The sequence below is a fragment of the Lasiosphaeria miniovina genome (genome assembly GCF_030549165.1).
Source record: "Lasiosphaeria miniovina strain SMH2392-1A chromosome Unknown B0T26scaffold_7, whole genome shotgun sequence".
Classification (NCBI taxonomy): Eukaryota; Fungi; Ascomycota; class Sordariomycetes; order Sordariales; family Lasiosphaeriaceae; genus Lasiosphaeria; species Lasiosphaeria miniovina.
Window position 1 is genome coordinate 528,480 of NW_026848226.1, and position 15,514 is coordinate 543,993.

A 15,514-nucleotide genomic window follows, 5' to 3' on the forward strand; every position below is an offset into this window, starting at 1 on the left:
CATGCGGTACTCTATAACGACCCCCATATCTCGGGCCCGAGGCTGGACCGGTTTCCGGCGTGTGCTGCTGCAGTTGCCGTATGCAATTGCAGGTTGCAGTACCTACCCTCCCCCCTACACAACAGCCCCAGCGTGCTGTCCTTTCGTACTGTACATACATACAACTGGCCGGGAGCCTCGTAAACAACCGCCCCCATCAAAAGACAGCTAAACATGTTAGTCCGTCCACCCGGTCAGCAGTCAGCCGTTCAACCAACCCCCTGGCACCCGGCCACCCGGCCACCCTCACTCGGTGCTTTTGATACAGTAGATATGTAATACCCCCCAAAACCCCCCAAATACCCCCCAAACACCCCCCCAAAGGAACGCCGTTGTATATTTATTTATATCATCTGCCCACACACCCGTCCATCCGAGGATCTCACTCATACACATCTGGGCCCTGAAACCCGCCGAGCCGCAACCAGCGCACGTCCCTGGCACAGCAGTCCCTTGCCAAAGTGCACGTTGCCTGGTTTTTATATGGCGAGATACATTATCGTTGTGTATTTGTCGTTTCGTGCCGAGCAAAGGAGCGAGGATGATCCGAGGGAGAAGACGGTAGTATATTGGCCGGAGGAGGGACACGGTGAGATCAGGTAAACGAGTCGGACGGATTATCCGGCGGCGTCGGTCGGTCGATCGACCTGCCTAAGAAGGCAGCGAGGTAGCGAGGAGAGGCAGAGAGGCAGGCAGAGAGGTAGGCAGAGAGGCAAAAGGCAGAGAGGGGAGAGCAGAAGCATATATTCCCCGGCCCACGCCGCCAGCTTAGTTGATCCCATTCTGGGATCGGATCCGCAGGCTGCAAACCGCATTCACTCACCTCTTGGACCCCAGGCTCCTTCACTGTGAAGTCTCGTCTGTGACCTCGCCAAACTCTGAGCGTGTACATACATCTCTGCCTCCCTGCCCAAACAAGCAAACAAACAAACAACATGGCGTCTCAAGGCCCTCTCCCCCCGTATGTTGACCACGGCCCCGGCCTCCTCGCCGTGACCTGGGTCGAAGCTAGTCTCGGGCTCCTCCTGCTCGGCGCCCGCATGTACACCCGAGCGAGGATCGTGAGAAAGGTGGGATGGGATGATTGGACCATGGTCTTTGCCGCCGTAAGCTTCCAGTCTGCCTCTACAAACAAGCCGCCATTCCCTAACCAGAGCCATCGCATGTGTACAGGTCCTGGCTATCATCACATCGGTCGTCGTGACCATGGAGGTGCACTACGGCGTGGGCAAGCACGCGGCGTACATCGCGCCGCCGGACCTGATCAAGGCGGTCGAGTGGATCTGGATCTCGGCGCCCTTCTCGACCATGAGCGCGTGCTTCGGCAAGATCTCCATCGCGCTGCTCATCATGCGCATGATCAACCGCAACCGCGCCTTCTCGGCCTTTCTGTGGACGCTCATCGTGCTGCTCTTCCTCATCAACTTGTTCCTGACCGTCATCACCTTCGCCCAGTGCACGCCCGTCACCTGGCTGTGGGACCAGCTGAACCCCTTCGCCGGCTACCAGGGCTCGTGCTGGGACCCGAATATTCAGAAGAATTATGGGTATTTCCAGGGCGGTATGTTATGTCGTTCTCCTCTCTCCCTCCCTTCTAATCCAGCCCATTCTAACCCGTCGCGCCTGACTCTAGCATTCTCGGCCTTCTCCGACCTGGTCCTCGCGCTCTTCCCGATCCTCGTCATCAAGGACCTCAAGATCGACGCCAAGCTCAAGGTCGGGCTGTGCACGGTGATGGGGCTGGGCATCATCGCGACAGTCGCAGCAATCGTCAAGACGGTTGAGCTCAAGAACCTGTCGACGCCCGACTTCACGTACAACGCCATCGTGCTCGTGTACTGGTACATCACGGAGAACTGGGTCATCGTCATCGCGGCCTGCATCCCTACGCTGGGCCCGCTGTACTTCATCGTGACGGGCCAGCGCACGGCCGAGAGCTTCGCGGCGTCGGGCGGGCGGCCGGGTGGTATTGGTGGTATCGGTGGCGGCGGCTCGAGCAAGCGCTCGTGGAAGCTGCGGTCGCCGCTTGTCCGGACTAGCGACGCATCTAGCAGCAGTGGAGGAAGTAGCAAGTACTCGCGCATGGAGAAGGGGTTGATCAGCACGCAGAACTCGCAGACCAGCGCCAGCTACCCGGAGCCGCCGTATCCGGCGCACCGGGGCGTGGCCGTCGGCGCGGCGGCGGGCCGGGGGAGCGAGTCGGACTTCATGCCGGTGGGCAAGCACGGGTGGACGGCGACAAACATCATGAAGACGACCCATGTGTCGGTCCAGGGCCGGGCGATCTGAGGGCCCGAGCAGGTGGGTAGGTATCTGTATGCTAAGATGGTCACTGTGTTAACCTGGGAGGACGAGCGATGTATTTTTAACCGCCTCAAACACTCACCAGTGGTTGCCACCAGTTGGTTGGTGGCTGTCGGGCCCCCTTTTCGCTGGCCGAGGTGTCCGGAAGGCCCTCACACATTCATTAGTCGTGCAGAACTGTAGCCATCTCCTCATTTCTATAGGTACCTAAATAGTAAAATAATCACAGTTCAAAAAATGCGAAAGCAAATTGTGGTATCTCAAGCCAAAACTACTAGAAGCAAGCAACTAGACCCAACAACTACCTTGGATTATTACACGGAATCCTTCACCTTGAACACGGCCCCCGAGCGCATCGCCGCATACGTGGTCCGCAGCGCGTCGCCGATGACGCGCATCTGCGGCGGCACGAAGCCCTCGGGACACAGCAGGACGTAGCGCACGGCGACGCGGCTGGCGTCGCCGACGACGTGGGTGCCCTGCTGCGAGTGCTGCGTGAGCTCGCAGGCGAGCAGCACGGTGCGGTTTTGGAACGCGCTGTTGCGCCACGCCGTGCCCGTCGACCCGCAGTAGGGGAGCGCAGCCTCCGGCTCGTCGACCAAGCAGATGCCGGCGGCATCGTCTGGTTTGGCGTTTGCGGCGTATTCGGTCCGGCTCATGTTGCGGAGGCCCTCGGTGAGGATGCGCCACATGCGCTGCACCGTCGTGCCGTGGAAGGTCACGCCGCCGGCGTTCCCGGCCGCCAGCGCGGCAGTCTTGGAGAAAGCCTGCTCGCGGTCGGGGTCCGAGTTGAGCAGCATGAACTGGACGACCTTCGGCACCGCCGGGATGCGCCGGCGCGCCGGCGCCGGCACCAAACATGCGCGGAAGCGGGTGCACATGTACGACAGAAGCAGTCCGCGGTCGACCGAAAGCGGTTCGCCGCCGCCGCGGATTTGCGAAAGCAGCTCGGGGAAGGACGCATTGGCAGGCAGGGGCGGGAACGAGTCGATGACTTCGCGGAGCCGGGCTTTCGGTATCGGGCAGTTGGGCAAGAGGTCCAGAGCCGAGGTGTCGCCGGCAGCAGAATAGACGCATGCAAGGAGGAAGTCCAGCACCGGAGGGTCGCCGACAAGACTCCCGAGCTGCACCTCGAGGGGGGCCTGCTGGAACACTTCGCCGCAGCCGCCCAAGCACACTGTTGGCTTCCACAGCTGGCAGCCCATGGTCCGACAGCACACCAGACAGCCGGCGGCGGGGGCTCGGAGAACTGACGACACGATGTCGTGGATGAAATGCAAATCGCGTTTGCCTTGAGAGAGATGTGTACAGAGCACGCGACTGAGGAGGTAGACAAACACGGTCGGTTTAGTCCAGCACACCACGCCGTCAGGCGGTTGTCCATTGACAGACCACAGGCCGTGGCTCCGGTTGCCGGCATCATCGTTAGGGTGGAGGTGTATACAGAAAGCCGGTCGTTGCTTCAGGTACGAGATTCTCACCAGAAGCAGACGAGATGTGTCGTCAATGCCCAGCGCCTGCCTGGTCTGCGCAGGGAGACGGCTTAATGCAAAAGACAGCTCCCATTGCTGCTCCCCGACGCTCTCTACGGAGCCGCTCAGCCTGTCGGGTATGCCTAGTTCCGTCCTAGGCACTTCATCCTCGACGCCGAGTTTCTGCAAAAAGGCCGACGTCTTTGAACGGTCGTGGTTCACTAGTTGCGACCGCATTCTCTCCAAGTGTCGGGCTACAGCCATGAGTTTCGCATGCTCCGCCATCAGCAGTGTTTTTGCCATTTGCCGCCCATTGCCTTGGGGCACTATACTGAGGCCCATGAGACCACCCACTGCCCACAACGCCTCGCGGTCGCTGCTAGTCATAGCTCGCGACTGCCCCCACGCCACCATGAGCGCTCCCGTCGCGGGCTGAGACCAACCCCCAGAGGCTCCCTGCTCGTGCCGAGCATAAAGGCTTGCAAAGGCCGTCCAGAGACTCGGGGTAGCTCGCTTGAGGGCCGAGAGTGACGCGCAGACCAGCCGGATGACACGGATTGACGGCTGGAGACACGACATGACAAAGGTGTCGACGGACGACGACCGCTGGTCTTTCCGCTGAAAGCGGTCCAGCAGGGCGACGGTCTCTGGGACTTCCTGGAACCAGAGCCAGCGGAGGTTCCCCCCTCGCTTGTGGAGGTCCTCAAGCTGGCCTAGGGCGTCCCTATATTTCGACGCCAACAAGTCCCACCACCTGTACTTTTCCGGAGTAAACCCCAGTTCCGACAGGGAGAACTGCCCGCCTCTCGGGAAGAGGACCCTCAGGTCGTCAAGCCAGCGGAACCACTGGCCCACCGGGAGCTCCTCCGCCGACCACACCAGGAGGTCGTCGGCTCGCAGCAGCAGGAGGCAGAATAGGAAGTCGTACCAGCAGTCGTCGACCTTGTGGCCCAGTATTACTCGGCGGGCGAAGAGACGGGCAATCTCCACGCAGCAGTGGTTGCTATCTGTGCCCATGACGGGGGAGAGAGCCCGCACCAAGACCAAGTCCTCGACCAGGACGCGCTGCAGGCAGTCTTCGCTGACCTGGGCTTCGATGCCGTCCATGTTGCTGATGGCTAGGGCGAGATGGGCCCGGTCCGAGTCGACGTCCTTCCCCCAGAACCTGATGTTCCTCTGGATCGTAGCCAGCATAGCCGCCGCATCCCCGTCTCCCCCGGCAAGTGCTACCCTTAGATAGGATTTTATCAGTGCCGTCGGGGCCTGCGGGGTCTGGAGCGAGTCGAATATGTCGTGGAGTGTCTCCTGCGGCGGGAGGCGCCTCAGAGTTGGGACCAAATCTGGCGGCAAGCTCGGCCATAGCCAAGTCGCCCAGACAATAGCCTTGCCCAGAGCGTGAATGTTCATGGCCAAGTTCTCTGCCACGCCCGTGTCGAGCATGGCCCCGTATTCCGACTGTGCCGACAGCATGACCTCGACTACGTCGTTGCTAAGCTCGCCCGCGAGCATGCTCTGGAGGTCAAGGCTGGACCCTAGCACGGGCAGGACCTTTGTCAATGCCACCATCCGGTTGTTGAAGCCTGTCAAATTCGATAGCCATTGCAGGATGGCATGGATTCCGTCGTCGCTCCCCGTGTCAAGGATGGTGTCGGTGAGGGACAGGAGATTTCCATCAACAGGGTCACGGTTATCGACGCAGAGGTAGATGAATAGATCTACGGCGTGGGACCCGGAGATGCCTTGGGCCTTGTCCAGGAGACGCAGCAGACGGTCTAGGAGACTGGGATCCTGGTCGAGGACACGGACGAACTCGAAGCAGCCCGGCACCGATTCTTTGAGACAGCCATGGCCATGGCCTGTGGTGTCGGGGCCTTCGAGATCGAATACGGGGCCGAGCCGCTGCTTCTGGGCCTCGGTGAACCGCCCCCCTTCCCACTTCATGAGCCGGAGATAGTCGGGTCTCCACTCCGTGTATCCCTCCCAGACGGCCAGGTTCCTTGCAACCAGCGTCCTCGCCAACGAGCCGCTGGGTAGATTGTAGACGGCACCCAGCCAGGACAGGGCATTGTGAAGCTTCATATATCTGCGCTCTTGTCTGAGCGTGTCTATCTGAAGTTCAAACGACTGCCCGATTTGTATTTTCTGCAAGATGAAGCCGAGGTAGACCACCGAGAGAACGGAAGAGTTGGCCACGGCATCCAAGCTCTCAAAGAACAGCTTGACGGAGCCAAGGAAGTCGGGGCCGGTCAGCAGCCGCATGAGAGCCTCGGCGGCCCGGCATTCGCCAGCATGGATCTGCGAGGGGTTTGCAAAGTGAGCGAGGACCAGACATTGCAGGAACCGCAGGTCGGCCGACATCGCAGTGCACTCTTCCCTGAAGGCTACGAGCACCCTGTTCCCCGCCGAGAGGGACAGGACATGGAGGCAAGCCAATATCGCGACCTCTTTGGCCCCGTCTTGGCTTTGGACATGCTCCCACATCATATCGACGAGTTTGCCATCGCACAGCGATGTGAGGGCTACTAGCTTCTTCTTTGCGAGATATTGGTCGGTTGCCTGCCTCAGGACATCGAGCGGGAATGCTTCGAGGGGCTGCCCGCCCGAGAGAGAGGGCTTAGCGCCGCTGGCGATGAGTTGCCGATGCCAGACTTCCCGCGGTGACCGCGAGAAAGGAGCCATCTTGGAATCGGGTCAAGCGATGGGACTTGTCGGTGGCAAGATCTGGTTCGTGACGGGGAGCGCTGCACCGAAAGTTGGAGACGCATTGCCATGCGTGGGTTGAGCAGAAGTCGCTGTAAGGCTGTAAGTCGTGTCTTGTTCGCGCTGGGAGGGGGAGTATCTCGGCTTCTCGTTTCCCCTCCCTCGTGAAAGACCATTGAAATCTACGGAGAGCACTGTTGGATCATCACCAAGAGGCAACAAGTGGACTGTTCGACAAAGTCATGGCACAATGGCCTGAGCGAGCCAGGACCTTTGGCAAGGTGGAAACTTGCAGGTTCAAGGCAGGTGGGCGCCTGGGGCGGGACGACAGGACAGGCACATACGATAGCCCATACGAATACCTATGACATTGGGCCATCCGCTCTACGACGTGAGGCGTCTCCATGGCTGCATCCAACGGCTGCTGGCTGCAAGAGTCGCTCGCCCATGACATCTGACATCCATGACATGACGGTCTGCCTTGTCCTTGTTCACAGCCTTCTCGGTCGTCGTGTCGTGCGAGTTAGGGATGCCGCGTATCCGTCCGCCGCTTGGTCACCGTCACTTGAACGGCGCCGCCTCGCTTGAGAGTCGACAAATCTAGTAATGTAGTAGGCGGGCATGCCGGGGGGCCGGCTTCCCGCGTGTTTGTGGGATTTTGGGGAGGGGAGGGGATTAGCATCCAAGGTGCATGCATGGCTGTTGCAGCAGTCTGGCGTGGGACAATCGCGCAAGGCTCTGGCGACGAGACCAGAAGACCAAGTACCTTTTCTCGACCGACCGAGAAACATGTCGGCCTGCGCACTGTGTCCCCCCAACCATTCCCTCCAGCGCCAGGTGCGCCTTTTAGGCCGCCTAATTCGACAGAGCCTCGCCCTCAATAGTCTGATGCAGCCCGTGATGTGATGGGATGCAGCTGAACGCCACGGAAGAGGGGTTTCCCAGCCGTCAATCGTCCCAACGGTCCAGACTCCAGGCCTCGCAGGTTCCAAAATTTCCACTGTCATCGCCGCCACTGGAAAAGAATTGACTGTCCATCGGAACCAGGGGTAAGGAGTTGCTCAGCTGTGCTTGGCATCGGATTTTTGGGGAACTGAAGTCCGATGTTGAATTTCCATGGAAAGGCTGGAGCGGGCATGGAGGCGAGACTCTCGAGACAGAGCCCAGCCAAGCCCTGGTTGCTTGTGGGGCCCGGCCGCCTGGGGACCAGGGTGGTAGGCGGCTTTTGGAGGACCCACCCATCCGAGAGAGCGTTTGGAAGTCGGAGAAACTCAAAAAATACAGAGTGCGGTGTACATATGCGCTATAAATTACTAGTGTAGATTACGGCCAAATCTTTTAGCAGCCATTCATGTACTGGAAAGTCGGGTTTCTACACTCTCTTCTGGACTAACATGCACAGGAACAGGAACAAAAATTCCTTGAAATTGCGACTGTGATCTTCTTCAAGAGCTCATACTTTCTTGCAAAGCTCATCCTTAACAGCCGTAGTGGATTCCTTCCACAGCGTGACTGGCCATATTCGAAGACAACAATTCCATTACAATGCTTTGTTCAAAAGTCTGTGACAGGATATACATAAGTAATCCGAGTCAAGCAATATCGAGACAATTTCCCCTTAGAGTAGACCAAAACGCTAGCTTCAGCAAATGTGTAGAACAAGGAACATGTAAAGAGAAAGTAAGAAATCCGAACAAACCCCACTCTTACAGACCCCGTGGTTAGGTCTTGGTCAGTCTTGACCTGTCGCTCGCCCAAGGTTCAAGATCGAAGGGGGTATATCTCGCCGGCCACAATGGTCTTGCGTGTCGTGAGATCGTTCCTCCCGTCGCCGATCCGGTACAGCTTTGGTGAGATGGCAAGATCAACCTCCTCGATCGTCCCGTGTGTCCCCGCCCCGTCCTCGCAGTCCTCAAAGTCGGGCCCCATCTGGATCGACTCGCCCCTGTTGGGCATCTGCAGGCCCAGCTGTGCTCTCTGCGACCCAAACTCGAGCGCGAGCTCACTCGCCAAACTCACAATCGTGTCGACCTTGATCTCAAGCTCTTCAGCCGCGCCCCTGCCAATGACCTTGACGAACAAGTCGAGAATCTCGCTTTGCACTCTGTTACAGTTATCCGCGTAGGGACGTACTGCTTCCGCCCCTGACACACCCTTCTTCTGGCCCTTGGGATGCACCGTCATGAGAATGGACTGGAATGTAGACGACCTCCACTTGTTGGCTTCCTTGTCAGTGCGGAAACGCTCGAAAATCTGCTCCCGGGGGTAAGAATCCGGCGCTAAGCGGTGCTGTTAGTAAAGAGAACCAAGGGGGTGCGTTACACTGGAGTGCTTACCGGCGAGCGATGCCGCATCAAACAGCCTCCGCCACGACGAGTAAAGTGCGACCAGCATTCTCGCCCCATCCCCGGTCCCAAGGGCACCAAATCCAAAGGGGGACGAGAAAAAACCGTCAACGAGCTTACTCCAAACGATACTTCTCAGCAAGAAACAAAGCTTGCTTTTGCTCTCGCGGACCAAGAACCCGTCCGGATCAACACCCTCTGGGATGGTGGTGGCGCGAATGTTGAAGGGGGACGTGATAGTCTCGATGGTGAGCTTGATGTCCTTGAACCGGACCTTGAGAGCGTCGTCCGAGGCCGGCCGGAAATCGTCCGAGTTATCCACCAAGTCGCCCTCGAGATTCTTTACCGTAGCTCGCAAATCCACCAAGTTCCTCTTGTGTTCGTTCTCCTGTCTTAGGAGCTCTCTCTTGTGGGCAGCGCGTTGCCCTTCCATCTCCTTTTCATGGACAACCCGTTCTTGCTCGATCAGCTTCCCCAGCTCGCCTTCTCTCTCGTCCAATTCGGCCTCGAATTGGCTCTGCTGAGCTGCGAGCCTGTCCTCCAGCTTCTGCCTGTCTCTGTTGTAGGAGTCAAGGTGCTGTTTGATCTTCTGGGCAAGGTCCTCTTTCTGCGTGTCGAGTTCATTTTGGAGATCTCGAACTCGTCTGCTCAAGGCCTGTGTTTGAGCCTCATGCTGTTGTTGCACTTCTGACTGCCGAGCTGCGGACTTTTGCTTCTGCCTGTCCAGTCGGGTTTCCAACTCGACAACTTTTGTTTCACGCTGGTTGATCTCGTTCCGACTCTCCGCTATCGTTATCTCAGCTTTTCCTAGAACCTCCCGCAGGTCATCAATTTCGCGCTTAAGAGGCGATAGATTGTCCTCTGCCGTCCGCAGTTCCTTTCTAGTTCGTAACAGATCTCTATCGACAGTCTGACGCCGCTCGTATTCCAACTTAAAGTCACGGTGGCTTGTCTCTGCAATAGCCAAATTGTCAATCGCGTTCTTATAGAACTCCCTGCAGGTTTGATCAAGCAGAGTTACCGGATCGTCTCTGAGTCGGTCGAATGCTGTCTCTGGCTTCACGTCTTTGAGGCATTTGAACATGATGTCGTCCGCCCTATTCTTCTTTTCCTCGGCCAGGGCGTTTTGCGTCTTTAGGGTCAGCACTTCATTCCGAAGTCCATTGGAGTCGCTTAGCAACTGAGCAATATAGAGATCTTTGCCCTTGATTTCGCCGCTCAGGTCCGCCAAGCGATCAGTAGAGCCATTTCCACCGTTGAAATCAGCCCTCCCGTCGTTCACAGCCCTGATAATGTCTGGCGTTCGTCTTGTCTCGTCCTGCAGCTGGACTGACTCGTTTGACATTCCTCTTGGCATGCCCGGGAGCGTTTTGGCTTGATTTTGACTCATCACATCGTGAGAGTCTCTGCGCCCTGTTCCACGTTTGCTCGACGTCCGGTTCAGATAGGACTCACGTCCGACCGAAGGGTTGGAAAGAGGGCTGGGCGGCGCGGTCCATTCGGCATGTCTGCTGCTGTTTTGGGTGTCCCAAGCTGTCGGGGGACCTTCCCTATTGCCACCTTGTGCCTGACGAGCTTGTCTTGGGGGCATGATGGATCGTTCTGGAATGTGCTCATTGTTGACAAGGGGCTGCTCGAAGTCTAGAGGCGGTATTGAGGGACCTGGAATGACCCGGGTTTCATATGGCGATGTTAATGCAGAGTCAGCGGGCATTTTGGGAAGTGGTGCGGGTGCAACTAGGCGGCGGATTCTTTCGATGCCATCTTGGTTGTATCTACTCAGCACATGTGGGGATATTTGGAGGAAGATATCGTTTCTAAGTTGCTTGGGGAACTGGTTCAGAATGTCGATGCGAATATCGCGGGCACTTTCCTCGGATATTTCGCACAAGGCCAACGCGAGAACGTCTGTTCTGATTTTTTTCACAGCGTCTAACTCCAGATATGGAATGGCTGGTGCAATAAGCTTGGGCGGCAACTTCTGGAGGTTTTTGATGTCCAACGTGCTCAGGGTCCGGGGTGGCACCCGTTGGAAAGCTTCGATAGAAGGAAGTCTGGCCAGAGTTTGTGGGAGTAGCCGGGCAAGAAGGTCTGGAGGTAAGGATTCGAGTCGTTTGGTGGACAGTTTGTTCAGAGCCTCTGGAGGCAGAAACTCAAGTCTGTCGTCGGGAAGCTGCTCGATAGTTTCGGCTGGCAGGTTATTGATGGCATCAACAGGTAGCTGGCGTATGTCAGGCGGCGGGACATATCTGGTGCCTTTGTTGTTGCGGAAGATCTTCTTCATGGCGTATCGTGACAAGCATGAGCAGCCGTTGAGACGGCGGCTATCTCGGCTGTGAGGGCCACCCTAGGTCAGGTTCCTTGAAAAATACCCAAGTGAGAGCAGTAAGAGCAACGGGACCTCTTTCACGGGCGTTGCTTCGACGGGCGTTGCTCGACAACGGCCCAATTCGCGCCGAAATGTTGGGAGGAGAGAGCCCAAACTTTTGCGGCTGGTTTGCAGGATAAGGAGAGAGCCTCAATCCGGGTATCTTCGTTTTCGGCATGTCGCAGCACAGCCTGGTCGCGTCCCCAAGCATTTCTGCGTCGTTGGAACCCATGCACCTAGGTTAGGCAGGCCGGCGCAGAGCACCCCGCAGCTGAACCGCCGCCCTCTCCCTCTAGCACTCAGTAGCTGCATGCGCAGCAATCTGTCTCGCACGCACGCACACCACTCGCCATCCAGTCTACGCGGCCACGTCGCGCCGGTATCTCTTCCTCGAGCTTGATAGCACACAGTGCCACAGAACGTGCAGTGTCCCGGGCAGCTTCTCTGTTCCCCCATACCATACCTCATTTGGGCCTGAAGCGACGCGGCCGGTTTAGCTGACGCCACCTCGAAGCATTTCGACTGGAGGCCAAACTAGCCCGGCTTCCCACGCCTGCTTTGGCGTGCCGTAGCGGAAATGTACGTACGAAGCGCTGCATAGGATTTCGTGCACACTGTCTGTACTAGAGACAGCAAAGGGTGGGGTCGCTTGAGCAAGCTCCCGCGAGGAGCTGCTCAGCCTCGCCAATGGAACGGTCACGCACTTGGGGCAGGACCACCTCAGCCATCCCCCTAGGTGCCCCCTCACCCAAATGTACCTTCCGGAGGCGATGTGAGGTTCGCAAGTGGGAAGGAGCCTGAGCTGGGTGCTTGCTTCGAGTCTCGAGTCTTGGCGGCCTCGACTGACTAAAAACTTCACCACGGCACTCATATGCTCCTTCTTTGAACACCCTGAAATCCCCTGGGCTTTGCTGCATGTGTACCTTCCCTCCCTGGGAACAGGTGTAAACGAACCTGCCGAGCTTGTACGTGCTTGCCAATTCGTTCCTGGCATCCATCATGGCCTCTCCGCCGCCTCCTCCCCCAAAGTCGCCGACACCGTTTAGCAGCATCCCGCGGCGGCACTTCACGCCCGCGTCGCGAGCCGAGCCCGTCTCTCCGCGGTCGTCAACCGGCTCCCTGCCACAAGCCACCGAACTGTCGACGGCGCCTCCAAGCCCGTCTCCCGATGCTGCACCAACGGGCGAGACGCGCATGATAATTGCCTTGGACTACGGCACAACCTTTACCGGTAAGTTGAGTCTCGTGCTGTAACTGCCTTATAGAGCTGCGTCCTATGGGCTGGGCTGCGATACTCAGACGACAATTAGGCATCGCGTACCTGTCCATTGCGTCCGGGCGCAAGGAAAACGACCTCGAGCTGCTTGCCGACGACATCCGCGTAATCCAGTCATTCAAGAAGACCGAGTCCCAGAAAGTCCCCTCGGAAATATCCTACTCACCCTCTCCCAAAGGCTGTGAACAATGGGGTTATGACATTGACGACAACTCTCGAGTCCTCAAGTGGACTAAGCTCGACCTTGAAGAGACTAAGAACCGCACTACAGAGCTGCGTACCCTTGCCGAGACGTTGTACGGTCTTAGGACCTTGAACTTGAGTGAAGATGAGGTCATCAAAAACAACATTCCCCGACATCTAGCAAAGGAGCCCGAGGACATCGTCAAGGACTATCTCGACCACATCGCCGAGAAGACACACGACGCGATTAGCAACGAAGTCGGAAGGCTTGTCTTGGCCAAATTCCCCATCGACATGGTTGTCACTCACCCAGCGGTGCGTCCTAGACTCTGTCGCGCCGCCTAGGAATACGCTTAGCTAACTCGCTGGGCAGCAATGGTCGGATCGGGCACTTAATTCAACATACCGCGCCGTTCGTGCAGCATTCAACCACGATTTGTTTCCTAAGATCCGAGATATTGCATTTGTGAGCGAGCCGGAAGCATGCGCCCACTACACGCTGCGCGAAGCATGGCGGAAGGACCACTTGCGGTTTAGAAGAGTTCGTCAGAACCCATATGCCCTCCGCCCCCAGCCGGTTCCTCACTAACTAATGGCCGTTAGAACGACTGCTTCATTGTTGTCGACGCCGGCGGTGGAACTGTGGTAAGTCCCTGGAGAACCACATTCCATGAATGTGGGCGTAACTAAGAACTCGCAGGATTTGGCTTCGTACAAAGTTGTAAATATGGACTACGATACCAGGCAGATCAGCCTGGAACAAGTGGGCCGTCCGATAGGTACGCGACTTTCCTCCGAAGTAGACAGCTCGCGAAACGAAACTAATCGAATTTCAGGTGATAAATGTGGCGCTACAGAAATCGATAAAGCTTTTGACAGGTTCGTCGAGGAGCGGTTAGGTCCAGAAGACTGGGACAAGTTGACGGATGCCGACGCCCAAGACCACGCCACCGGAGGACACTCTATTGTCAAGCCGAAGCTCCGGACATTACACGACCGTTTTGAGCCTATCAAGCACCAATACGACGGCAAAGACCAAAAACTCGCATGGCCGGTTCAGCTACCGCGAGGGGTTGGCACGGTTGACAAGGAGGAAATGGGCATCTTGAACGGAGCCATCAAGATCACGGCGTAAGCTATCCGTCTCTGCGTTCAAAGAGCTGGCCAAGACATTCTCTAACTTCTCCACAGGGACGACCTAAAAGGAATGTTTAATTATTCTGTCTCTAGAACTTTGGTCCTTATCGGTCAGGCGGCAGCTCAGATCGAGATTGGCCAGCGACTCAAGGTCAAGGTGAGCTCCATGCCGACCAGCCAGTGTTCGCCAACCCCTCTAATATTTAAACAGAAAATCTTTCTCTCTGGCGGTTTTGCCCGAAACCAATATCTGTATGACAGAGTCAATCAGTTTGGTCTTACCCGACGGATTGAGGTCGAGAGAGGCGACGACTGGTGAGTTGAGGCGATATCCGCCCTTCCTTGGATATTTATGCCTACTAACACGGCGGGCGTAGCTGGATCGCTGTTGCAAAGGGGGCCATAATAAAGTCGTTGGGCGTCTACACCGAGAAGCCAGCACTGGTAAAGAGCTGTCCCCGGCATTATGGCATCAAAGTTCGGACACAGTTTGCATCATACAAGCACCAGCAAGGCGATGCTGAGGTCGATGTTGAGGGCATCCAGTGGGCGACAGACCAGATCCGCTGGTTCATCCTGAAGGGAGATGCTCTTTTCCCAAACAAGCCCATCGTGGCTACCTACGACTGCCACTGGTCCATGAAGGCCACCGAATTCCCCTCTCCCCAGAACAAACGGTCCTCGCATTTGCCGCTGTCGTCAACGGAGGTTTATAGAGATGTTGTTTTCGTTGCTTCATCGCGAGACGAAGCGCCCACGCGCTTCGCATCAATCAGCACAGGTACGTTGCTCCAGCCCTCTCGCACATGTTCCTGGCTGACAATCTTGGAAATGCAGCTCAAGACCAGGTTGTTACGCTGAGATGCGACTTGACTAAAGTGCCGCCGAACAAGACGGGCGAATTCACGAACAAGCAAGTCGGCAAGTACCTGAAGTTCTGGGTCAAGGTGGAGATACATGTCTCGGACAAGGTTGAAGTCAAAATCACGAGCGGCGACAAAACACTGGCATCCAAAGAGTTACCCCTTGGGTCTCTGTGATAGAGCTACTGCGACGTTACGCATTGGGGTTTTGAAATAAGAGCACTTCTGAGACGTTCGAGAAAGGCGGAGCCGAGCGTGTGGACTGTAGAATGCACAATAAATTATTGCTACGGCCATCCCATGAGTTCGAGGCGGAAGGGTGGCGAGTAACGTGAGATGGCATTTCAGCCTGGTCCTTGGTCTAGATAGAGATCGCCAAAGACTATCGGTTGACGGGTGCATTTGATCGGCGATTGCGCTGTGGCGCTGTTTTCTTCAACTTTTTCCCACGTTATTGGAGCTTGTCAGTTCCGATTGTCTGATGCACTGCAAGCACAAATGGTGTTCGAAAACGGCAAATGCCTTGCGGAAAGACTGGGGCTGCGCTTGGTCGCGGAGCCTGACACCTTCACCCACCACCAATCAGACCCGTCGCAACACTACATGGCGCTTATGCAAGCCTCGACCTCAGGTCGCAGGGGTCCCAACGAACAGCAACTCGCACGGCCTACCTTGAACCCAGGTACACACAGTGTCAAGGACGGCCCAAGTCTTTTGCCCATTGGGGGCGGGTTAATTGACCTGAAATGCTGGCCCGTCGGATGGCCTTCTCAGGCAAGGCTCTCTGCTGTGTGAACAAGCCGAAGGGAACAGCGGGGGCAGATTGA

General features: G+C 57.0%; 4 protein-coding genes across 4 annotated transcripts; 2 read left to right on the plus strand and 2 right to left on the minus strand.

Moving 5' to 3' along the window:
• Nucleotides 1-1,013: 1,013 nt before the first annotated feature.
• B0T26DRAFT_625829 (uncharacterized protein) lies at nt 1,014-1,962 on the plus strand (the record flags this gene model as incomplete). Its single annotated transcript, XM_060436173.1, has 3 exons — nt 1,014-1,156; nt 1,194-1,600; nt 1,673-1,962. Coding segments are annotated over 3 exons (840 nt in total), but the record flags the coding sequence as incomplete, so codon positions are not given.
• A 517-nt stretch (nt 1,963-2,479) lies between these two features.
• Nucleotides 2,480-6,607, minus strand: B0T26DRAFT_788369 (uncharacterized protein). Its single transcript, XM_060446817.1, has one exon. It carries the CDS (start codon nt 6,492-6,494, stop codon nt 2,658-2,660), a length of 3,837 nt encoding a protein of 1,278 aa, XP_060291136.1. The 5' UTR covers nt 6,495-6,607; the 3' UTR covers nt 2,480-2,657.
• A 1,669-nt stretch (nt 6,608-8,276) lies between these two features.
• On the minus strand, nt 8,277-9,425 carry B0T26DRAFT_656663 (uncharacterized protein; the record flags this gene model as incomplete). Its single annotated transcript, XM_060438730.1, has 2 exons — nt 8,277-8,794; nt 8,852-9,425. Coding segments are annotated over 2 exons (1,092 nt in total), but the record flags the coding sequence as incomplete, so codon positions are not given.
• A 2,537-nt stretch (nt 9,426-11,962) lies between these two features.
• B0T26DRAFT_441995 (uncharacterized protein) lies at nt 11,963-15,016 on the plus strand. The gene is made up of 10 exons (XM_060435048.1): nt 11,963-12,459; nt 12,539-13,002; nt 13,061-13,228; nt 13,291-13,332; nt 13,388-13,466; nt 13,524-13,818; nt 13,879-13,981; nt 14,036-14,139; nt 14,202-14,605; nt 14,662-15,016. The coding sequence occupies exons 1-10, from the start codon at nt 12,228-12,230 to the stop codon at nt 14,862-14,864; spliced, it is 2,094 nt and encodes a 697-aa protein (XP_060291138.1). The 5' UTR covers nt 11,963-12,227; the 3' UTR covers nt 14,865-15,016.
• Nucleotides 15,017-15,514: the final 498 nt, after the last annotated feature.